Here is a 25,505-nt window from a genome sequence, read left to right as displayed (position 1 = left end):
CCAGGGTTGTTCTTTCTGTTCCAGCGTCTATCTCTATAGGACTCTGAAAGGCAGAGCAGTGATACGGCTGGGAAGTGCTTTGAATCAGACACATTCATGTTGAGAGATGTGTGTGCCAACTATATGCCCAAATCTAAGTAATCTTTGGACATTTTCGCCAACAAACAAATCTGGACATTTTTGTAAACCTCTATTCCAAGAAAATGTGTTAAAAAATCTACATTTGTTATTTTTTCCTCTTTCAGGGGCAAGTGTTCAGCTCCTGTTTCCTGACAAGCGACTTTCTTCCTCGATTCCTTCAGTAGGACAGAGCTCAGGATAACTTTTATCCCCCAAAATGAATCTCTTTCTTATGGGTCAACTCTGCTCACAAGTTGCAGAATCACAGAAAAACAGACAAGCTCAGCCATGTGTACAAGAAATATGCTTCATGTATATATTTGCTTTGCTCAAACAACCACACTTTTCATATTTAGTATACAAGCCCCTTGTGCCGTCGTTCTGCAGAAAAAACTCTGTGAACTCCCAGGGGAAGCCCGTCACTTGGCTTTTTCAATATTTATTCAGTCGTATTTCTAGAAAGGAAAATACAATTTACACATAAAATACATAATTGCCTCTCTTTAATTGTAGCTAATAAGCAGCTCGGCTACTGTAACTGAATAAATGTCATATATATATATGTATTTACTTTTAGCTAACACATTGATTTTGTCATGCAATATGGAAATTAAAATTAATTATGGGTCATATATTTGTTTGGATATGGATATGCTATAAAAAAGATGTTTTTTTCACTGGTGTATTAACTTCTCCTCTTTCACAGTCCTGTGAGCAGCACTCTATTATGTGCAGCACATACCTATGCACTGGACATTCACCTCCTCCCCTTGCCAATTAACTGATGTTGAAATCTTGAAATCTGCTGTCAGATTTAGTTGCAAGTGTCCATTGTTGGACTGGGGGATTTTTTTTAGGGTGCCTATTAAAACATACAGTCCTGCTTGTAAGCCAACTATTTTCCTTTTTTTATTTGCATTCATATGAAAATTGAATAAAACATAAAATAAATATGGGAACTTGTGCCCAAATACGCTGCACATACTTACACCTATTGAATTGTGCACTGTCATTATTGAGGCAGTGTTCCAAGTGTACATAGTTTCCCAAAGAGAATGCTAGTCTGCATCTACAATGATGCATTGCTTGCAATTTGCTACACTTTAGCTAAAATAACAGTGTTGTGGTCAGAAAACATGGCAATTTGCTTCCAATTCGGACAGTTTACTTACTGTACTAGTTTATCCTTCATTTCCCTAAACACCTTTTTTTATTAAATGTTCTGTAATTAATATGGCTGCTTCTGATATAGGATGCTGGAAATGCACATGCTTAAGCAAGTACATTGCTTCCATTTGAACCTTTTCTTAAATAAAATCCAAAAAAACTAAAAAGTACCAATAAAAGTCACCTCTTTAGCTACATTCCCCAAAAAACATTGAAATACAAAGATTCTGTTTAATTTCATACTATTGTTTTCTCTGACGGTTCCAAACCTTCTATCAGTGTCGGACTCCATCAGGTTTTCCTATTCAGGGTCCCCCACATCCCCTGCCCCCCAACCACAAGTCCCAGCAGCACCCAATCCTCCCCCTGCAAACTTGAGGGGATGGGTAATTTTTTTTCCCAGTGTCCCACAGGCCCAGTCTGAGGACGTTGCCTTCTGGTGACTATTTTTAACCCATTTTGCAGTTTTGCTGTAGTTGCTTTGTGTGTTGGCAGTAAACACACAAGAGAGTAGTTACTGCAAGTGCAGTAAGCAAATTGAAATGTTCATTTACTGCAGATTCTACATTTATTTACAGATAAGGGCTAAGAAATTACAATCACACTCCTTGAGTTGACCTGGTCACTCAGATGCTATTGGGAATTCTAAAATATAAAAACAGTAAAAATATAAAAATAAAAATTAAGAGAAACTGAAAAATGTAATTGTCTGGGTTTATTATTTTAAAACAGCATGGGTAGATTAGATACTAAAATATTAACTGGGGAATCGTAAAGGAATTTTTTTACAAGCAGTAAATGTCACTACCGCTCATAAAAAAAGAATTAGGGTTCATAAATCAGCCCCTGTTTTGAAGGTGGACTATCCTTTTACATTTGACCTGTGTTTCCCCCAAACTGAATATACAGGACAAAAAGCTATATGGCTGAGCACTGGAGACTGCTCTGCATATTCTGCATGAATGTTGGAAACAGATTAACACAGATATAAATTACACAATGTCCGAAACACTCAGGCGCCTAGAAGCTATAAAAGTTATTCCCTCTGGGTGAAACTGACCAATAAGTCCACTTCTAGCCAGTCTCCTACAATGTTGATGGTTTTGACCTGTCTGCAATTCTAATTTGGAAATGAAAGTCAACATAGCAGCAGAACATTGCCCTAGTGTAGAATCACTTCCACTGAACCAATAAGAAACATCCATGTAACCATTACTCCATGCAACTTACACGTGCTGATAAAAATTGTATGATATTTTGGTATGTTAATGTTGAGTGGAAGATTACATCTCATATCTTTTAAATATGGGCTGGTTCATTGATGGGACATCGGTCAGATGTGATGCACTGAAAAGTATTGTATTTTGTCTTGCTATTAATAACTGGTCCAAGGGGAGTGATATGGTAAACATTCAGTATGTGTCGGGTCTAGTAGCCTGTAGCAATGGTTGCTATGGTTACTGCAGCTGAGCAGACTTTGAGCCTCTCATTACATATGGGTTATAAAAGGTGACTATCATACTGTAACAGAGCTCAAACAAACCATAGAAAGGTGTGGAAGAACAGCTATGGTTATTTTAAGTATTATAAGTGATATAGATTTGTCCAAAAACTACAATAAATACACAAGTATAAGTACATATTCCATAGGTGCCGCTACAGATGAAGCAGATCATGCAGCTGTATTTGCCCAGGAGAGTAGAGGGCCCAGTAAGACCCTGATTAATGAGCAATTTCAATATATCTTTTTAGAATTGGTCACCTTACCAATGTTTTGTAGCTCTAATTTAAGTTTCCTGTGGGGCCCGGTAACATCTAGTTACACCGCTGGTAAAAGTATTTTCAATGGAATTGTTGGTCTCTAATGGTTCTATAGCCTAACACTTTGGAAATTCCTGTTTTTCTGGATAAATAAAGCCTATTAACTCAAGTAGCTGCTCTAAAGTATGATGTATTCATTATGATTGGTTGGACTAGATGTCACTGCAGTATTCAAGCAGTAGAACAGAAGTGGGAACCAGACATTCTACTGCTGGTGGGCAGTGATGGGCAGGGATTTATATTGGTCCGGTGCTGCCCTAGGCACCAGACCTCTTCACACATGCGCATGAAGTCACTCTCACCGAACCTAATACCCTCTACCCCCATCTCTGCCACTGGGTTTCATGGAAATATATCCAGCAGCAGGGGAAAAGGTATTTTTTAATTTTAAACTTTTTTTTAACATATGGGCATTCAAGGGCCTCCCCCTTAAAGCTGCCACCCTAGGCACAGGCCCTCAAATGCCTATATGGTAAAGATGAACTGCTAGGGGGGATGGAAATTGTGTGACATAAAACAAAGAAGTAAAAAATGTTTCCTCCCTTCCCAGCCCTAATTTGCATATGCAAATTAGGATTGGGATTCGGTTCGGTATGCGGCCGAATCTTTCGCAAAGGATTTGGGGGATCGGCCCAATCCAAAATAGTGGATTCGGTGCATCCCTAGTAGAAAGGTGTATTTGGTCTGGGCAATTCCAGATATTAGAGCCAAGTGTGTACTTAAGTGAAGTGTGGATTGACCTGAAACCCACGGTGACTTACGGTTGTCACCTAGTTGGGTGGGCTTGGGTTGAAATATGGCCAACCACTGCAAATTAGGGTTTGATGCGGGTCAGACAGGGAAAGTACACTCCTGCTCTACTCCCGAAGATTCCTTGTTTTGGAACCAGAGGCACTGCAGTAGAATCCGACATGGGTACAGATTGGGCGCGGGTCTCACAATGGCAAAATTTTGTTGAGTTGAGTGTTTTTCTCACCCACATATCACTAGTGTACCTACTTTTTCCACAGAAGAAAGAGGTAGAGCTCTTAATTTTTGGAAACACCACAAAGTAACATTTTCTAGATCTTTTCCAATTGTATCATATTGATATGCTGATGTTTTTTACATGCCTATATGCAGTATATATGCGTGTGTGCTGAGGGCATTTGGAAGGGTTGAGCTTGAAAGACTTTTTCCCAGCTCAAATTAAAATTGAGTAATTGATCTTACCTATTTAGTTTGCTTGTAATATTATGTATGATTCGAAATAACTGTGCTGAGAATCAGCATTCCTTTTTATAAAGGAATAGGTCTTAACACAGGCCATTAACAAAACATGATATGGTGGGCTTGATCCATGTATGGGGGTGGTTTTGAATATGTTTAAAACAATGATGCAGCCCCACTCCCTGCCGAATTAACTGGTTCTGTGCAATGTAAAAACTACTTTTTAAATCTGCTAAAATGCAATTCATTCTTGTGCCATTTTCCAATCACTAATTTGAGCATTCCATTCTACATCCCCGGTATCCCCACCTGGTGGCAGCAGTCTCTGCAGAGCAGCACACTATTTTGCCAACTCATGCTTCCTGTGCTACTCACTCGATTTGATTTCAGTGCTAGGACACTTCTGTGATCATTCCTGCCGACAGCGAACGTGGAGTCTGTGCAGCTCACACTTAGCAGATTTACATTGTGTGTAAGTAAGTGATCTCTGAAAGCTTATATATGACTGGGTAGTTTCAGCCTGAATAAACTGAGATTGGCAAAATGTACTGTAGTTGCAGGACAGTGGAGCGTTACAGGGGTTGTTCAACTTCCTAACACTTTTTCAGTTCAGTTGTTTTCAGATTGTTCTCCATAAACAGATACTTTTTTCAATTGCTTTCGATCTTTTATTTTTTACCGTTTATCCAAAATTTAAACTTAAAGTTTAATGTTCATGCCTTTGGTGTTTCAGTCTGGCAGCTCAGTGATCCAGGAGCATTCCAAACTGTTACAATTTAGTTGCTAAATTGGTTGATATATTTCTCAGTAGTACAATATCTGTGGAATATTAGCAACTATTATTAATTCTTGCCTGCCTTTAATTAATCTCAGGGATTCTTCTCAGTAGGGACAAAGATAAGAAATGTATCAACTAAATGTATCAATTTAGAACAGTTAAAATTTTCATAAGTTTTCTTATGGTTATCTGGACACAGATCAGTACAGTAAAAGCTAAAGCTGCTGTAGAACCTCTTTGTAATCAGGAATAACGGGTTATTTTGAGCTGAAACCTAAAGTACATGTTGGGGGAGGGGGACAAATTCAGTGATATCCAGTCCCATCTTTACATGTAACATGCTGCTTGCTGATTGATTGAGATGATTTACTAGACCAGCAGCATTTTTTTACATTACTCTATGGAAGGTGCACATACACTAGGGGTTAGTGATGTGCAGGTCATGTTTCCCTCACACCCAACTCTAACTCGCCCCTCCCAACCCAGTCCAGCCCGCCCCATCCCCTTATATATAGATCCACGCCGGACCAACTCCGACATCATGAAAGGGACAGGGAATGGAAGCCGTAAATGTGAGGTCGCGGATGGGGAGAGCAAAAGGAAGCGCCGGTTTCAGACTGACCTGCACATCACTACTAGGGGTCATTTATCAACACTGGGCAAACTTGCCCATGGGCAGTAACCTATGGCAACCAATCAAAATGTTGTATTTCTTTTTCTACCTGCAGTTGCCTGAAAAAAAGCCACAATGTGCCTTCAGCATTTTACTCCATGAATTCTGATTGCTGTTGGGTTGCTAAGATGTACACTTGCCCATGGTTTGTCACAGCCAAAGGTTTTATGTAGCTTGTGGCTCCTGATCAGATCAGCCATATGTAATCATGTGGCTGGGAGATTCTGATCTGTAATACATGAATCTGAGATGCAGGTTTGACAACACCTAAATATATCGCTTAATTGATTCCTTTATGATCTTGTATTCCTTTGTACTCATGTGCATCCAGAACTGAGTTGTGTTTTTTTAAAGCAATATGCTGCAGTTGTATGCACTTTTTAATATGCATTTCTACATGTTCAGCATGCCTTTTCACTACTTTACTCTGTTACCACATGCATTTTTTTCTTTTGTGTTTCCTTCTCTTAAGCTGGAGCCAACTAGGTGTCTATGACAATTGACATGGCCCCATATTATGCAGTTTGCTCCACTACTATTTGACTAATCACTCTCTATGCTGTATCATTAAAAGGTTTCCTCTCTGTCTAGTAGGAGCATAATATAGACCTTGGATGCTTCATTTTCTCCTTCCCTTTCTCTTTGCTCCTTAGTTTTTGGAAATTTTCAACTTTTTCCTGCATAAATAAGATAACAGCGGTATTTGATGGAACAGACGCATGTATGGTTATATAGTTACATAGTTAAATCGGGTTGAAAAAAGACAAAGTCCATCAAGTTCAACCCCTCCAAATGAAAACCCAGCATCCATACACACACACCCCTCCCTACTTTCACATAAATTCTATATACCCATACCTATACTAACTATAGAGTTTAGTATCACAATAGCCTTTGATATTATGTCTATTCAAAAAATTATCCAAGCCATTCTTAAAGGCATTAACTGAATCAGCCATAACAACATCACCCGGCAGTGCATTCCACAATCTCACTGTCCTGACTGTGAAGAACCACCGACGTTTGATGAAAGCAAGGCACAAGCCCTGTGCACTGTTATTGAGAGAGTTGTTGCACCAATGTAGCTAGAAACATGAAAGGTTAAAATTAGAAAATACCTTAATATGTAAAGGGGCAAAGGTAGATGGCATAAAAATAGAGGCCAGTGCATGTGTAAATTCAGCATGTTTATAAAGGCACATATGAACCAGTAGATATACTACTTGATGAGTCCAAAATGTAAATCATTGATTTCACCATACCAGCTTGTTTGAATTTAAAGGAGACATATTGTGTGAAAAATAAGAATGTACCAGTGCATTATACTCATTTAGATATAGAAGAATTGTGCTTAAAAAAGTAGTGTTTCAGGCTGATTTGTTGAATATTTCTGCAAAAACCCTAATAATTCCTCCCCTTTCTTCCACTTCCTGCTTCCTGAATTCCCAGGCTGTGCAGGGGAGCCGGCGGCACTTAGCTCACTGTACTGTAGGATAGGAACCAATCAGCAGCTACCAAGACCTGATAGGGAACTGAAGCTTGTCTGTGTGTATGTGTGTGACTGCAGGGCTGTGATTGGCTGTCCCCCTCCTACTGTGCTTCTGGCAGGGATTGTTAGGACACGCTCACCCCTCATTTAAAACACAGACAGGGACCAGAGAACTACTATAGGGAGCTCCAATAAAGGGGCTATTTTTCAAGATAATATTAATTTTTAGCACCATGTAAAAGCAACACCATATATTACTCATAATGACCTACAAAATTGGGGTTTTTTCCTTTATCCTATATGTCTCCTTTAATGAAGCTGCAACAGTAGTTTCATTGTGTGTTAATGTGTAATTTAAACTTGTTACTTATTTAAAAAAAAAATCAGCCTTGTTACAAATCTACTCAAATGTTTCTTTTGTATTCAGGGTTGTCACATGATAAGAAAATCTGTTTTTGTCTTATTAGTTTTCCATTCCTGGCATTCAAGATATAAATATGGGAGCCAAGGTCTCGGTGGATGAATCGGTACGAGTTGTAATTGTTGGTGGAGGTTTTGCGGGTATCGCTGCTGCCAGTCAGCTGAAATCCTTTGGAATTCCTTTTCTGTTAGTTGATATGAGGGATGCATTTCATCATAACGTAGCTGCTCTTCGTGCTTCTGTAGAGAGTGGTAAGCTTACCCTTTATTATGAAAACCTTTGCTTATTTTCCTTATTAATCATCAACAAATTACACTATATGGTGAAAAGTATGCTGCCTGACCAACATCTCATACTTAAGGGTCAGGGCACACAGGCAGATTCAGGGAGATTAGTCGCCCGGCGACATATCTCCTCTTCTTCGGGGCGACTAAGCCCGAACGGGTGACTTCGGAAAATGAATCACAAGTGCCATCCCGCCAGCGATTTTCATTGTAGCCGGCAGGAAGGCAGGGGAAGTAGTTTGGGGAGATTAGTCACACTGAAGAAGATGAGATTTGTCGCCCTGAATCTGCCTGTGTGCCTTGACTCTAAACCAAAGGTTTAGATATGAAGTTGGTTCTCTCTCTCAGCATGCAGCACCTTCTTGACATGGACACGTTTCTATGATTTTTATAGGAATGTGTCAGTATTGCTTTAAGTAGACATAGGAGCTGCATTATGTTTTTTGCTGCAGTATTTGCCGATTAACTATATCCAGTTTTAACAAACACAAGTAAAGGACAAATGTTTATTATTGTTCTTAGTAGGGAAATCCATTTCCAGTCATGGGCCCTCCCCCATAGATACAAACTGCTTGCATAGTATATGGCCAAAGCATTTTTTGTTTAAAGTACAGTTATGAGACTTGGATACCTTAATGAAAATCTTGTGAATTTTAAATACACCCAATAAACTGGTTTTGCTTCCAATGAGGATTAATTATATCTTAGTTTGGATCAAGTACTTTTTTATTATTATGGAGAAAATGGAAATCATTTCTAAAAATTTGGATTATTTGGATAAAATGGAGTCCATGGGAGATGGCCTTTCTGTAATTCAGAGCATTCTGGATAACAGGTTTCCGGAGGCTTGATTGTATCATTTGCATCCCTCCACAGCAAGAGCGGGGACCTCTATTCTGAGAAAGGATACATTTATCTATAATAAACTCATTTAGACATTTCATAATGCTGTAATTTGAATTGTAGAATTGTGAATGATATTATTGCTGCTTTGAAGATTCCCTATTGGTGTGAGTGCAGGTTAAAGTGTGGAATTTTGTTACAGGCTTTGCAAGAAAAACTTTCATTTCCTATAAAGAGACCTTTCAAGACAACTTCAAACAAGGCAAAGTGGTTGGAATAAATCTTCAGACCCAGCTCGTGACTTTAGAAAGCAATGAGGTAATATTTTAAAATATGTATTTAAAAAAAATGCAACAACTAAGTGGAAAACTACAAAGTCATAGTAACTTTAATCATTATCACTATTAGTGGCATAACTAGATGTTACTGGGCCCCACCGCAAAATCATTTGAGGGGCCCCCAAACTCTCCAAAAGGTTGTCCTGCTTTACCAATATTAAAATTACTCTTTAATTAGGGCCTCATGGGGCCCTATACCTCCTGGGCCCCCTGAAGCCGCAGGGTCTGACTCCTCTGTAGTTATTCCCCTGGTCACTATAATGCAGCATTGTTTCTTTTGGTTGTATTCTGTATCTATACAAAGATTCTTCTGCTTGCTACCATGTCATATATGTTTGCTGTTTATTGCTATAGTTATGGTATTATCTGGAATGCTTGGGACCTGATAAGGGTCTTTTCCTTACATGGACGCAACAGTGCTGGTCAAAATGCTAATGCAACTTAAACAGTGAGCCCTTATCTTTAGATGTTAAAAAAAAATATAGCCTACAGAAAATGATACTTAATACTTAGACCATATACAAACAGTGGACATTTGTAATTCTGCAAATTCGAGGTTCAATTTTTGTAAAAATGATTGTCATACCTTGTGGAGGATGGTGGCAATAAAAGTCAGAGTATTGCTTTAGATCACCTAAAGATTGGGGTTTTTTGGCATAAGAGAAACCATGTTTGTCTTCTAACAAAGCAAAAGACTATTTTAGTGAATGCCAAAGTTCAGATGAAGTCATCTTTTTATACCCAAAGTGCCTTATTGTATAGAAGATAGGGGAGAAGGCTGCCACTCCACCTGCATACCTCATGGGAAAAAGAGACATTTTCACTTGGAAGTATAATTGTTTTATACTTTTGTAAATATAGGTTATAGAAAAGTCTTTTTTTTTTTTTTTTAATTATTTTGTTAATCAGAAAGTAACTTGTCAGAATTATTCTCCTTAAATCTTTATTGTGCTGAAAAAAAATAAACTGTCATTATACGAAAAAAAAAAGAAGGGTCTTTTCCATATTTAGATCTCCATAACTTACGGCTACTAAAAAAACATTTAATCATTAAATAAACCCAATATCATTGTTTTACCACCAATATGGATTTATGCAGTTTAGTTATCAAGTACAATGTACAGTTTTTTTTTTATTAAAAAAAAAAAAAGGATATAACTTTAAGAAAATAATTGTATTTTCTTGAAAATTACTTTGAGGGATGGCCTGTCTGGAGTTTTCTGGATATCATGTTTCTGGATAAGCAATTCCATACCCACACTGCTGAATCTCTTCTCAGTTTTGATATATTTTGTTGTTAATGTAAGGTTGCTTTGCTTTACAATAACAACGATGAAGTCACACACATGCTGATGGAGGTCATTGGTTAATAAGATTTTTTTGCTGGTATGTTTCCAGTTTAGCAGTATATTACAGCGTGTTATATTTGACAATGTTAACACATTCATCTCTAAACTGTTCAGAAGTAGAATCCAAACCTACTACATATTTTCCAGAAAAAGAAAAAACAGTATTCTAACCTAAAAAGTAATAGCTAACGTGAATGAATTATGGTGACCAGGCTAAAATACAGTATTGGCACTTTGATTAGAAGTGTTATTATACAACAGCAGTGTAGTGTATGCTTCATGTCAATATGGCTGCAGACAATGCTTTCTTATTACATTAGTGCACTGAATACCTTAAATGGGATATTATTATTAACATTCTGCAGTGCTGTACAGGGTCAGATTGGGGTGTGCAAGGCCCACCAGTGCTGCTACCCCAAGCTCCCACACATCCTCTCTGGGGCCCCCACCACCAGCCCCTCCCCCAAGCACACACCTTATATTTGGATGTGCAGGAGGAGAACTGCAAGGAGAACACCTCAAGGTGGGTATATTGGGGGGAGATCTTTTCGATTAGCGACCTCGCCAAACGAGCGGATCTCTGCATGTATGGCCACCAGTAGTATGAAGCGCCATGATTACTAATGGCTCTGCCTCCAAACAACAGACTGATTCACAGCCCAAACAGCTGGATATAGGAGCCAGTCTGGATTGGAATTTTAAATAGGCCCTGACATTTTGAGTACACAGTACACATGCCCACTAAATAGTGAATGTGCATGGCATTTTACAGCAGCCCCTCTCGCATTTGCCAGAGTCCAAAAACTGCCAGTCAGACCTGTATAGGAGGGACTTTGCATAGGTGCAATAAAGTGAAACTGTAGTAAGGAACCTGCTTTGGTTTTTGGAATTCATAGATTTAATATTTTTGCTAATTAATCTAATTAACCTGAAGTTATTTATAATATGTTTAATTTTAACGATCTTGGCCATGTAGAAAGCCCGTAGTTAGTATCCAGGCCCAGATACATTTCTTTATATATTCCATTCTGATTCTCTTGCATGCTATGGCATGATGTGACCAGGGTGTGTTGTCTATGTTGGTTCACTCAGCAAGGCCCATTTATAAAAATACTAGAGGTTTTTTACATCTTCGAATAAACCCTGATTTTTAAAGGAACAGTAATGCCAAAAAAATTTTAAAAAAATTCTTTTAAAATAATTAAAATGTACTGTTGCCCTGTGTTGGTAGATGTTTGTGTTTGCTTTAGAAAGACTACTATAGTTTATATAAACAAGCTGCTGTGTAACCATGGGGGCAGCCATTTAAGCTGAAAAGGGAGAAAAGGCACAGGTTACTTAATAGATAATCGATAAGCTTTGTAATAGAGTACAAAAAAGTATTGTACAGCGTGCACCTGTTATCTACTCTGTAACCTTAGCCTTGAATGGCTGCCGCATGGGTACACAACTCCTTCTTTATATAATCTATAATGGGCTTGCTGAAGCAAACACACCTGTTTTACCAGTGCAGGGAACAGAACATAATATTTTAATTACTTTGGAACGCTGTAATTTTTTGGTGTTACTGTCCCTTTAAGATTAATTTGAGTGCAGTGTTTTGCACTGGATCTGTTTTTCTGTTGATATTATATGTTTATATTATATATTTATGTGTAATCCCAGTGTGCGTCGACAGTTATTTGGTAGCCAGAGTGTCAATAACTATGGTACCATCTAGATGTTCATGGTGAGTCAGTATATGGAGTGCAGTTCATTTGTGATTATATAAATTACCTTTTCTGAGCAACTATTGTCTGAAATGAATTTGACTGTGATTTGGGGCACTATGCACTATATTTTTGATCTACTAAATGCTGAAAGCATCATGTATGTTGTTAACCAGTAGTGCCGGGGCAAGCAGTCCGGATCTCCTAGACAACCTGGCCGGCCAACCCGCTCTACCCTCCGCAAGCTCCCCCCCCCTCCGCAAGCGCTCCGGAAAGCAACCTGTGTGCGCATGCGCAGTAGCAAAGGGAAGTCAGGGGTATGAGGGAGAGCGTCGGATGGGAGTGAGTGGAGAGCATCAGAGGAGAGAGCGTCAGTGGGGAGAATGTCGAGAGGGAGGGGAGATCGTCTGATGGGAGGAGAAAGCCACAGAGGGGAAAGCCACAGAGGGGAGGCTGGAGAGCAGGGCACAGGGACTAGAGGTAGGCAGAACATGGTTTTACAGGTACATGCCTGGCACCCCCTGTTGTTGCGCCCTAGGCAGGTACCTCTTCTGCCGACCCCTAGTTCCGGCCCTGTTAACTAGGATGGTTATTTTAATTCAGATGGTGTTGTTCAGTAAGTTTAATTCTCAGAATTATTCCTTGTTTTATAAATAGACCCAAAAATGGAGCAAGCATGTACAAGTAAAAAGCTAAAACAGGTTGCTTTGTGACTTTATTGCCTTGTAGCAAGACACAATGGGGGTTATTTATCAAAATCCGAATTTCTGATAATTTTATTGTAAAAAGTCAGAGCAAACTAGAATCCATTTTTAACTTATTTATTACTAAATAAAGGACGATTTAAGCAGACCGGGGAAAAACTTGATAAAATCAAGCACAGGCAACTTCCAAATAGGATTGAGACCTCTCCCATTGACTTATATACAACCTCAGCAGGTCTGAGATGGAGGATTTTCAGACTTTTTCTATCCTCAGGGTATAATACATCTCAAAAAAATTGAGTTTTTTTTAACTAAAAATTCGGAATGTATAGTAAAAGAATTTTTCTAGTTTTTTTGCATTCGAACTTTAATAAATAACCCGCAATATGTTGATGGTATTCTCTTTCCTGGAGATAGAATGCTTAATTTTGTGTAATGGCACACTTCCTGTAGGTCAGTTAGTTTGTTCTATTATACCACACACCTTATACCTTTACAAAGCACTGACTGATGTTTATCTGGAATTTGATTACCATTCTATATTCTCCTGTGTTACAGGAACTTCCATTTTCTCACCTCATCATTGCAACTGGGAGTAATGGGCCCTTCCCTGGCAAGTTTAATAAAGTCATCCCCAAAGACCATGCTATTCAGCTGTATGAAGATCTAGTTAAAGAGGTGAGATATTGGAGATTTGGAGGAAATGTAATTACTGCCTATTTTTTAATGTAACAATCACATCACATCAATCTTGCTTAAATTCTGTATAACCTTCATTGTGGTTTGCAGAAACATCATATGAATATGCAAACTGTGCTTGCTTCGAGCTTGTTTCTTAAAGAAAAGTGTTGCAATAAAATGCTTGACTTCCATGGAAGTCCATGGAAAACATATTGTATTTGTGACTTTGTCCTGACAATCGGGTCATCTGTATCAAGGGGAAATTATCTCTAATACAATTAATTTTCAAATAGACTGTGCTGATTCAAATTGAGGAATTTCACAAGCCTAAAGTGCTATACACTGCTATTATTGACAATCACGTGTAATAATTAGTAATATTACTAGGAGTGACTTGATTCAGTGGACTCTGTGGGATTATACATGTACAAATGGGTTTAATGTACCTTTAGCTACATGCACTTTTTTATTGTTTTTTTTCTAAATCTGATTTAGTTTTAATCAATTATAAAATGGCCCTTTGAACACAGTTTGGGTGCCTTCTAACTGCTTTATCACATCACACTTGATAGAAAATTAAGAGTTTAACATTATGATCATCTTCTCTAGATTCAGAAGGCTAAGCATGTGGTGGTAGTCGGAGGTGGATCTACAGGAGTTGAGATGGCGGCTGAGGTGAAGACTGATTATCCAGAAAAAGAGGTATGGGGAGGAATAATGGATATTACCTTTTATAACAGTGCTCTTTTTTATTTAAAGAGGCAAATGTATGTATGTATTTATTTATATAGCACCACAGTTGTACATAGTGCTTTACAAAGCGTGAGCACAAATGGGAGTATAGTAATAATTTAGTTACAGTATACAGTAACAATAGATAACACAATGCTTAAAGGTGGCTATAGATGCATCAATATCGTAAGAAATTAATTCGGTGTATGATATTCGGTGTGTGTGTATGGTGGGAGACGAGTCAACTGATATCGGCAAAAGACTTGGATATACTGGCCGTCTCATCTATCATCCAAACATTGGCCATTATTAGTGCTGAATCGTCAGATAAAGGTAGAATTCTATTGTTTCTACCTGTATATGAAGATCCAGATCTACACTTGTTTATTGAAATGAACAATCTTTCCTGAAAAGATATTTTCCAGGAAAGATCATAATTGTAACGTTTATGGCCACCTTAACAGTTTGGGTGAGGTCCCTAGACATTACAATTTCAGTTACAATCTATAAGGAAGAGGAGAACAAAACAGGAACAAAAAGGGGGTGGGTTATACTGTAAGTGAGTAGGATAAGGATTCGTTGCTGCAGAAGAAGGCTAGTGAGGTGCTTCATCTAATAGGTGGTTTTTAACAAAGGAAAATTGTTAGGGCTGAACTCCACAGGCATTTTTCGTCACATTGGTGCACGGCGACAATACGCAGGTGGCAGGTCGGATGCAATCGCAGGCATCAAAATATAATTGGACTGAACGAAGTGCGTTGGATTTTCTCCATTGTTGTTCTGATAAGTGAGTGCAGGATCAAAGTACTCTGGTGGTGATGTTTAACCAGATTCTGGGATTAGAGGCTTGTTTTTGGTGTGGGAGAAGAGGAGCATTAGTAGTTGGGGGGTGCATTGTTTGGTGGAAAAAAAAAAGTCAAATGAGAAAAACTGGCTGTACAAAAATGTGGGTACCCTTGTCATTTTGCTTATTTGAATGCATGTAACTGCTCAATACTGATTACAGGCAACACCAAATTGTTTGGATTAGCTTGTTAAGCCTTAAACTTCATAGGCAGGTGTGTCCAATCATGAGAAAATGTATTTAAGGTGGCCAATTGCAAGTTGTGCTTCTGTTTGACTCTCCTCTGAAGAGTGACAGCATGGGATCCTCAAAGCATGTTATATATTAAAAGGAAGTTGCTACTTTGAAAGATCAGCCAATGATAAACAAAAATCCAAAGAATTAAGAGGGGTTTCCGAACAATAAACATTGGTTCATCCATTGGATATATTTGAAAATGTAACATGGCCCTGTCTGGTTTCAGACAGACCGGGTATCCATTGGTTAGTACCAAGGGTCAGTTAGTTGATACCTGCAGCCAGGAGTGCTTATATTCTCTCCAGCTCTTCTAGTGCTCCAGCATCTTTTGCACATGCACAGTACATAAATTGGCAAATAATTTTATGTTCCACCAAAGCACATGCCCACGGCACAGGAAGAGTAAGGGTAAAGTAAAGGAGAAGTAAACTTCCCCGGGCTGGTGCATTTTTGGAAGAAGAGAAGTTCCAGCCTAGAGTCTAAAGTAAGCAACTACAATCACTGGGGGCACCTAACAGCTTGTCATCATGCTTCACATATTTTACAGGATGTCCCCATTTTTGTCACCACAGGTCACTTTAATTCATTCCAAGGTTGCTTTAGCAGATGTTCAACTGCAACCAAGTGTCAGAAAAACTGTGAAGGAAATCCTGTTGAGAAAGGGTGTCCGACTAATCCTTGGTAAGTACTTTGATTCAGATACAGTTTTTTTTGGACCCCAGATGTTACAGAACAACAAAACCCAGAATGCCTGGACCCACCATTTATTGGAGGCTTCTGGGAGTTGTAGTCCAGCAACATCTGGGGACCGAACGACGAGAGACAGGGCTTAAAGGGGACAACCTTGGCTATATTAGTGGGTTGTTTGGTTATATAGTAATACAGATTGCTATTCTTATTTTATTAACTTTGAGTGCCCTTATAAACAATATGCTTATGATGATGGGTACCTTATAAATGACCATGGGACTATTACATTGGTTGTATTGTACTTATTTATTTATTTATTATTAACAGCACAAAAAGTCACCAATTTGAACCAAGTGACTCCGAATGTTGCCCAAGAGAACATAGAGTTGCAGCTGGAAAAGAACTCTGAGGTTGTAACTTGTGACCTTGTTTTATGTTGCACTGGATTTAATATCAGCTCCTCGAGTTACAGTAGTGCTTTTGGTAAGTCTCTCAGGGGGTGTAATTCATGACATTAATGACAGGGAAGCAAAGAATGGCAAATATTGTGCCTCTGTTTGACCTTGTTGATTTCACCTATGAAGGAAATTAAATGAAACTGTAGAGATGCTGGCAGGAGCAGTCACTTGTGTAGTAGTTGGTCTGTTTTACATTTTTCCATATATTTTTAGTACAGGTATAAGACCTGTTATCCAGGATGCTCGGGACCTGGGGTTTTCCGGATAATGGATCTTTCTGTAATTTGGGTCTTCATACTTAAATCTACTAGAAATTCATTTAAACATTCAAAAATTTGGATTATTTGGATAAAATGGAGTCTATGGGAGACAGCCATTCCGTAATTCGGAGCTTTCTGGATATCGGGTTTCCGGATAAGGGATCCTATACCTGTATTATATGTAATTTACTACATTTCCTCCTTACTGATGTTTAGTAGGAAGTGCATGCAAATACCTTTTAATACATTGAAATGTTGCACATACAGGGTGTGGGTAAATTATTTTGACTGCAACTGCACTTGTGGTCGTAAAAATGAATATGGCTAGAAATTACATACCGTATTTTATTTACTGAACTTACTGTACCAGCCTAAAGGCTCAGAATCTCTATAACATTAATGATCCAGGTCTTAAAGTTGTGCACAGGAGCTCGATATCTTGGATTTTGTTAGAAGTGTCAGTGACGTCTTTGAGCTCTGGGAGGCTGTTGAGAAGCTAAGCTTAGGGGTGGTCGCAAATCATCAAGCAGATAATGAGGCTGACCTATCATATTAGCTAAGCTACAAGGCTGATTATTAAAATATGATTCTATTTACACTGGTTTCAGAGCTGCCATGTAATGAATATTTTGAGTTGTTCCCTCTGAGTAACTGGCAGCAGCACAGAGCATATATTGTGAATCAGCAGAAAAGAGGATGGGGAGCTACTGGGCCACCTTTGGGGGTACAAATCCTAAATGCTAAAGGGCTGTGGTTGCCTTGGGCTGGTATAGAGCACCAAAACATAATGTGAATAATGTGCCAATCATAACCTTACTTCTTTGTTAAGCTTTAGGGCTCTTACTGACGAGCGGTTGAAGCTGCGCTCCCCTGCGTTCCGCTTTTCTGCATTCAGCCGCAGGGGAGCGCAGGAATAGACGCATTAAGCTTTTTTCAATGGGGCTGTACTCACACAGGCGCGTGTAGGTGCCGAACGCAGGTTGAGACGCAACATGCTGCATTTTTCCTGCATTCGGCGCCTACACGTGCCTATGTGAGTACAGCGCCATTGAAAATAGCTTAATGCATCTATTCCTGCGCAGAACACAGGAAAACGGAACGCAGGGGAGTGCAGCTTCAACGGCTCGTCAGTAAGAGCCCTAAGTCTGTGTAATTAAGGATTATCTCCTATTTTTCTTTGGAGAGAGAAAGTGCAAGTGCAATTAAGCTGATGTATGTGTAAGCAAGGAGTGGGGTGGACAGAAAGAACATCTGATATAGAAGCATATCTGCAACCTCTTTGCAACCTGAAACAGCTTTGTATTCCTACACTATAATGATTAGCTTATATCTATGTTGTATTATGTCCCCTTAAAGGGATTCTGTCATGATTTTTATGGTGTAGTTTTTACACTGCAAATAATTTACTACCATATAAAATGTAATTCCTAAACCAAAAGTGTATTTTTTTTTTAGTTGTTATATTGGTGTGTAGGCAGACATCTCAGGTTACATTGCCTGGTCATGTGCTTTCAGAAAGAGCCAGTGCTGCACTATGGAACTACATACTGACAGGCTATTGTTTCTCCTACTCGATGTAACTGATGGTGTCGTAATGGGACCTGGTTTTTAACTATTGAGTGCTGTTCTTATATCTACCAGGGAGCTGTTATCTTGTGGTTGGAACTGCTTTACCTTCCCATTGTTCAGTTGTTAGGCTGCTGGGGGGAGGGGTGATATCACTCAAATTTGCAGTACAGCAGTAAAGAGTGACTGAAGTTTATCAAAGCACAAGTCACTTGACTGGGGGCTCCTGTGAAACTGACAATATGTCTAGCCCCATGTCAGATTTCAAAATTAAATATTAAAAAATCAGTTTGCCCTTTTAAAAATGGATTTCAGTGCAGAAGTCTGCAGAAGCAGCACTATTAACTGATTTGTTTAAAAAAAAAAAAACATGTTATCCCATGACAGTATCCCTTTGAAGATCTAATCCTCCCCCACAAATTAATTTAGCTCAAATTCACAGATCCACTCTCCCTTCCCCAACAATATCACATCTGGTCCATAACTTATAGTGGTAGTTCATGTTTAAATGGACTTTTGCAGACATTGATATTCAGAGACAATATGCAGTTGGTCATCATTTTTTTGTAGTTTTTGCAGTTATTTTGCTTTTTGCAGCTCCCCAGTTTGGTAGTTCAGCAGCTCCCCAGTTTGGTAGTTCAGCAGCTACCTGGTTGCTAGGGTCTTATTCACCCTAGAAATCAGACAGTGGTTTAAGGGCTCTTACACATGAGCGTTCTTACCTGCGCTCCCCTGCGTTCCGGTTTTCGGCGTTCAGCCGCAGGGGAGCGCAGGAATAGACGCATTTAATTATTTCAAATGGGGCTGTACTCACACAGGCGCATGTAGGCGCCGAACGCAGGTTGAGACGCAACATGCTGCATTTTTCCTGCGTTCGGCGCCTACATGCGCCTGTGTGAGTACAACCCCATTTGAAATAATTAAATGCATCTATTCCTGCGCTCCCCTGCGGCTGAACGCCGAAAAACGGAACGCAGGGGAGCGCAGGTAAAAACGCTCATGTGTAAGAGCCCTAAATGATAGACTGCACGGACTCAATAACAAGATAAGTAATACAAAAAAAATATTAACAATCAAATTGTAGCCTCACAGAGCAATAGGTTTTTGGCTCCCAGTGATCCCCATTTGAAAGGTGGAAAGAAGCAGAACAGGAAGGCAAATAATTAAAAAAATATACAAAATAAATAATGAAGAACATTTGCAAAGTTGCTAGGAAAAGGACATTCTATAACATACTACGTGAACTTACGCCTTTAACCATGTATTCAGATTTCTTTTAAGACTTTTGGCCAGCTGTACCACTAAAAATAGTGCAGTTTAACTTAAAAAATGCTTGACACCACGAAAGCTATTTTATAGTGACAGTATAAATTTATGGTATGAAATATTAAAATATATGCTGTTCTGTTATGCCAGGACCATGCTTGGCCTTTTTTGGTTGCTCGTTGTTGGGTGCTGATAGCTTACCAGTGACTGTCCTCAGATACCTATTCTATTAAATGCTGCATTCTGTGCATATCCAGCCAAACAGTATAGAAATCTAAATTCTGTGCATTATGTATTATCCTTTTAAAAAGGTATTCCCAGTAAAAGATTCCCTCTGTTTGGTTGCTATGGGTTATGTATCAAACGTAAGACCATTTATTACATAGCCTATTTAGAGACGTATGCTGTTGTCAACAGCCCAATTTAAAAAATGTGATTTGGGGGTGTATTTGTGGTCAGGGGCAGGCCGTGTTTCAGAGGGTCATTTTTTCCCCATTAGGGCCCCATTCTACTAGTTTTCAACTAGTTATTAACTAGGTTAATAATTGGGACACCCATGAGGAATAGAGTCTGTTTTACTTATTATGGTTTATTATGATGACTTTAAACTGTGGATTTTAATCTATGGACTTGATTTATTCACTCCAGCTTCTTGGTGGTCACATTTTCTAAAAAAAAAAATAGTTTTTCTATAAATTGTTTTATAATTGTACACTGTATGACTGTAACTAATTTGAGCCCAAAATGACTTTTTACAAAACCAGATATATTACAATGAATTAAGGGCTAGGCTCAATACGTTACTCCCTACAGCAGTGGCCCTTCCCACTTAATTACACTAGAGGGTGTGGTTGACTCTTTATATTGTATGCTTGGTTGCATTGTGGGTATCACTTGATAAAGGGCTTTGCCCGAAACATGTCGTGAAATAAAACTGTTTGCAGTAAATCTGCAAGTGCCTGGCTCTACTTCACTTATTTTATTACTTATTATGATGACATTATGATCCTTGATTTTTCCTCCTTGCTGGCATAAACCATCCTCTCAAGGCTGAACCCCCTGTCTTGTTAAGAAAAAGTTTACCCAGGTTGTTTGGATGACAGTGAAGTATTCAGAAACAGTTTTAACCCTTTATTGCTGTCATTTAATATTATCTCAAGTTGTAACCTCTCTGCTTTGCTAAATGTACCCCTGCAGGCCTGCATAATGTATGACAGCTTGACTATTTGACTTTCAGGCGACAAAATGGCAGAAGACGGCTCCCTTAAAGTCAATGAGTATCTTCAGGTGGAAGGACATGCCAATGTTTATGCAGTTGGGGACTGTGCATTTATTAATGAACCCAAGATGGCATATAATGCAGGCATTCATGCCAGAGTGGCAGCAACCAATGTTCGGAACAGCTTGATTGGGAAGTCACTTAAAACATACATACCAGGTACGGTGGGGGGCTGTGTTCCTTTAAATTTGCACTTTGGCTAATTCCATGATAAAGCTGACTTCTTTGTGGCAACTTTGACATATTTATTTAATGAGCTAATTGAGCCAATGTGGTCAATAATCCTGAAGTGACGTTATGCTCCAAATATAATTTAAAAAAGCAGCATCCTGCATATAAATATAGCTTTGTGTTTTATTTCAATTAGAGCAATACCGTATTCCCAAAAGGATTTAAAGCAACCCAATTAATCTAAATTATGTTCAAAATCACATGATTGCATTCAAAAGTTGCTTATAAAAATGCTGGAATGCTGTGGTTGGATGGAAATGCAAATAATTTATCATAAAGAAATTGTTTATATATCCTGGAGGATTGCTATAGTCACACTAAACACAAAATCCCTAGCAGAGGCAACTATTCTGTTTAGGCTTTGTCATGACCAGCTGCTTAATCTGTAATGGGCTCCATCTGCAGTCAGAAAAGTGAATGAATCAAGCAGCACAATATCCTTCCACTGGTGCCCTTTCTTTTTTATATCTAGTGGTACAAGGAAAATTCACCTTCATATAAATCCTTTGTACAGGTATGGGACCTGTTATCCAGAATGCTCAGGACCTGGGGTTTTCTGGATAACGGATCTTTCTGTAATGTGGATCTTAATTCCTTAAGTCTTATGGAAAATCATGTAAACATTAAGAGGCACATTTACTAAGGGTCGAAGTGAATTCAAATTGAATATTCTAATTGAAAAACTTTGAATTTCAAAGTATTTTTTGGGTACTTCGACCATCGAATCGGCCAAGTTCGACTCGATTCGAAGTGAAAATGCTTAGACTATTCACCATTCGATAATCGTAGTACTGTCTCTTTAAAAAACTTTGACTATGCCACCTTAAACCTACCGAATTGCTATGTTAGCCTATGGGGACCTCCTAGAACATATAGCCAACATTTGGCTAAGTTTTTAAAAGTTGAAGTGAAATCGTACGATTAAATCGTCCAATTCGAAGTACGATGTTAAAAATCCTACGAATTCGACTTTGAATGTCGAACTAGTCTATTCGATGGTCGAATTTTGCCTTTTTTTGCTCTTCGAAATTCGACCCTTGATAAATCTGCCCCTAAATAAACCCAATAGGTTGGTTTTGCTTCCAATAAGAATTAATTATATCTTAGTTTGGATCAAGTACAAGGTACTGTTTTATTATTACAGAGAACAAGGAAATATTTTTAAAAGTTTGGATTATTTGGATAAAAGGAAGTCTATAATACATGTCTATGTAGTATTAATTAATTTACAAAGTTTCTTTACTTCTTTTTCTAGGGGCTGTTTCTATGCTTTTGTCAATGGGACGAAATGATGGAGTCGGACAGTTCAATGGGTTTTATTTAGGTAGTTTTTTTATGATCATGTACAAAAGTGGGGATATTTTTGTTTCAAAGAGCTGGAAGGATATGGGCCAAGTGATGCCTCGTTAAAGATGAAGTTCAGAGACTGGATGGACATTTGTCTATAAGTCCCTTACTGATGTTTGTGCAAATGTGACTGTGTGTAACAGATTGGGGAATGCATACAATTAAAGACACTTTTTAAGGGCTCTTACACACGGGCGCCTTTTCCTGCGATCCCCTGAATTGCGCTTTCTTCCGTTCAGCCGCAGGGGAGGGCAGAAGTAGATGCACTGAATTATTGTCAAGGGGGCTGTACTTACACAGATGCATGTAAGAGCTAAACGCAGGTTGGGACACAGCATGTTACATTTCACCTGCGTTCAGCGCATACATGTGTCTGTGTGAGTACAGCCCTCTTGACAATAATTGAGTGCGTCTACTCCTGCGCTCCCCTGCGGCTGAACGGAAGAAATTGCAACGCAGGGGATCACAGGAAAAACTGCCCGTGAGCAAGACCCCTAAAACCTACCAGCTAACACTACATCAAACCTGGAAAATGTTCTTTTTAAGGTTTGGCCAACTGTTCCCACAGAAGGTTCATGCTATTGCACTGGATATTCCTATTTCCTTATCTTGTAAAAAAACTGCATAATAATTCAACGAAAAGCTTGCTGATCAGATCCAAACGAGAGCACCATAAGTACAACCATTTTTACCTGAATTTGTTTTTATGTCTGTTCAGTACATATCATGGGTTTAAATTGATATATATATATATATATATAGATATATAGATATATAGATATATAGATAGATATATAGATAGATAGATATATAGATATATATATATATATATGTAGTCCCCTGTTACATTAGAGATTTAGTATTGATATCATTATAGATTAAATTTTATAGATTTTTTTTAATTGAAATGTTTAAATGTATTCTTATATACTGTATATATAGTGTATATATAGTGTGATATATATATATATATATATATATATATATATATATATATATATATATATATATATATATATATATATATATATATATATATATATATATATATATATATATATATATATATATATATATATATATATATATATATATATATATATATATATATATAACAAACAAGGGAAAGTTGTGCTCACCACTAGTTTTTAAAAACATTAGGCGGGGGTGCAATGAGGGTGTGACCACAAAATACATATAGACAAATACAAGATTCCTCAGCACTCAACCCATTATCAATATATTTAAGACAGAGACATTTTGTGCATACTGCTACTGAAAAATGCCTTACCCTTTAAACAAAACAGGGATTGTTTGTCCATATATTGCAATATATTTAAGCTGGCCAACTACGTCAAAGTCATCCCATATCTGGCCAGTCCTATGCTCAATTTTCATCTGATTCATTAAGAATTCTATGGTTTAATTATACATTTTATAAAAGGGACGAATACGTTTTACCTGCAACTTACTAGCTGCTTTCAAAGTAAAACTCCCAAACTTGGCTGCCCTTTTATTAGACACCAGTGGGATCACCTGACTATAGTTGGAGGGGGTGGGAGCTACAACATGGAGCTGGTCACTGCTCTTGTGGAACTATAACAAACAAGGGAAAGTTGTGCTCACCACTAGTTTTTAAAAACATTAGGCGGGGGTGCAATGAGGGTGTGACCACAAAATACATATAGACAAATACAAGATTCCTCAGCAAAAACAGGGATTGTTTGTCCATATATTGCAATATATTTAAGCTGGCCAACTACGTCAAAGTCATCCCATATCTGGCCAGTCCTATGCTCAATTTTCATCTGATTCATTAAGAATTCTATGGTTTAATTATACATTTTATAAAAGGGACGAATACGTTTTACCTGCAACTTACTAGCTGCTTTCAAAGTAAAACTCCCAAACTTGGCTGCCCTTTTATTAGACACCAGTGGGATCACCTGACTATAGTTGGAGGGGGTGGGAGCTACAACATGGAGCTGGTCACTGCTCTTGTGGAACTATAACAAACAAGGGAAAGTTGTGCTCACCACTAGTTTTTAAAAACATTAGGCGGGGGTGCAATGAGGGTGTGACCACAAAATACATATAGACAAATACAAGATTCCTCAGCAAAAACAGGGATTGTTTGTCCATATATTGCAATATATTTAAGCTGGCCAACTACGTCAAAGTCATCCCATATCTGGCCAGTCCTATGCTCAATTAAATATATTGCAATATATGGACAAACAATCCCTGTTTTGTTTAAAGGGTAAGGCATTTTTCAGTAGCAGTATGCACAAAATGTCTCTGTCTTAAATATATTGATAATGGGTTGAGTGCTGAGGAATCTTGTATTTGTCTATATGTATTTTGTGGTCACACCCTCATTGCACCCCCGCCTAATGTTTTTAAAAACTAGTGGTGAGCACAACTTTCCCTTGTTTGTTATAGTTCCACAAGAGCAGTGACCAGCTCCATGTTGTAGCTCCCACCCCCTCCAACTATAGTCAGGTGATCCCACTGGTGTCTAATAAAAGGGCAGCCAAGTTTGGGAGTTTTACTTTGAAAGCAGCTAGTAAGTTGCAGGTAAAACGTATTCGTCCCTTTTATAAAATGTATAATTAAACCATAGAATTCTTAATGAATCAGATGAAAATTGAGCATAGGACTGGCCAGATATGGGATGACTTTGACGTAGTTGGCCAGCTTAAATATATTGCAATATATGGACAAACAATCCCTGTTTTTGCTGAGGAATCTTGTATTTGTCTATATGTATTTTGTGGTCACACCCTCATTGCACCCCCGCCTAATGTTTTTAAAAACTAGTGGTGAGCACAACTTTCCCTTGTTTGTTATAGTTCCACAAGAGCAGTGACCAGCTCCATGTTGTAGCTCCCACCCCCTCCAACTATAGTCAGGTGATCCCACTGGTGTCTAATAAAAGGGCAGCCAAGTTTGGGAGTTTTACTTTGAAAGCAGCTAGTAAGTTGCAGGTAAAACGTATTCGTCCCTTTT

The 25,505-nt window shown here is 38.4% G+C and overlaps 1 protein-coding gene across 2 annotated transcripts; it reads left to right on the top strand.

Annotated features, from left to right (window-relative positions):
- The first annotated feature begins 4,701 nt into the window (after window positions 1-4,701).
- On the top strand, window positions 4,702-22,795 carry aifm2.L (apoptosis inducing factor, mitochondria associated 2 L homeolog). Of its 2 annotated transcripts, none has more exons than XM_018225488.2 (9): window positions 4,702-4,789; window positions 7,725-7,929; window positions 9,008-9,123; window positions 13,464-13,583; window positions 14,196-14,288; window positions 15,972-16,080; window positions 16,417-16,572; window positions 20,877-21,077; window positions 22,405-22,795. In XM_018225488.2, exons 2-9 carry the CDS (start codon window positions 7,755-7,757, stop codon window positions 22,557-22,559), a joined length of 1,125 nt encoding a protein of 374 aa, XP_018080977.1. In that variant the 5' UTR covers window positions 4,702-4,789; window positions 7,725-7,754; the 3' UTR covers window positions 22,560-22,795. The 2 variants fall into 2 exon arrangements, with proteins under 2 accessions (XP_018080977.1, XP_018080979.1); XM_018225490.2 differs by having other exon boundaries at window positions 4,707-4,793.
- The last annotated feature ends 2,710 nt before the right edge of the window (window positions 22,796-25,505 follow it).

The sequence above is a fragment of the Xenopus laevis genome, chromosome 7L (genome assembly GCF_017654675.1).
Source record: "Xenopus laevis strain J_2021 chromosome 7L, Xenopus_laevis_v10.1, whole genome shotgun sequence".
In the NCBI taxonomy this organism is placed as follows: Eukaryota; Metazoa; Chordata; class Amphibia; order Anura; family Pipidae; genus Xenopus; species Xenopus laevis.
This window is presented reverse-complemented; position numbering and strand designations above follow the sequence as displayed.

Coding starts and splice junctions, on each gene's coding strand:
- aifm2.L (XM_018225488.2), top strand. CDS start 7,755: ATGGGAGCCAAGGTCTCGGTGGATGAATCGGTACGAGTTGTAATTGTT. Junction 9,124..13,463: donor TGACTTTAGAAAGCAATGAG/GTAATATTTTAA, acceptor CCTGTGTTACAG/GAACTTCCATTTTCTCACCT. Junction 13,584..14,195: donor ATGAAGATCTAGTTAAAGAG/GTGAGATATTGG, acceptor CATCTTCTCTAG/ATTCAGAAGGCTAAGCATGT.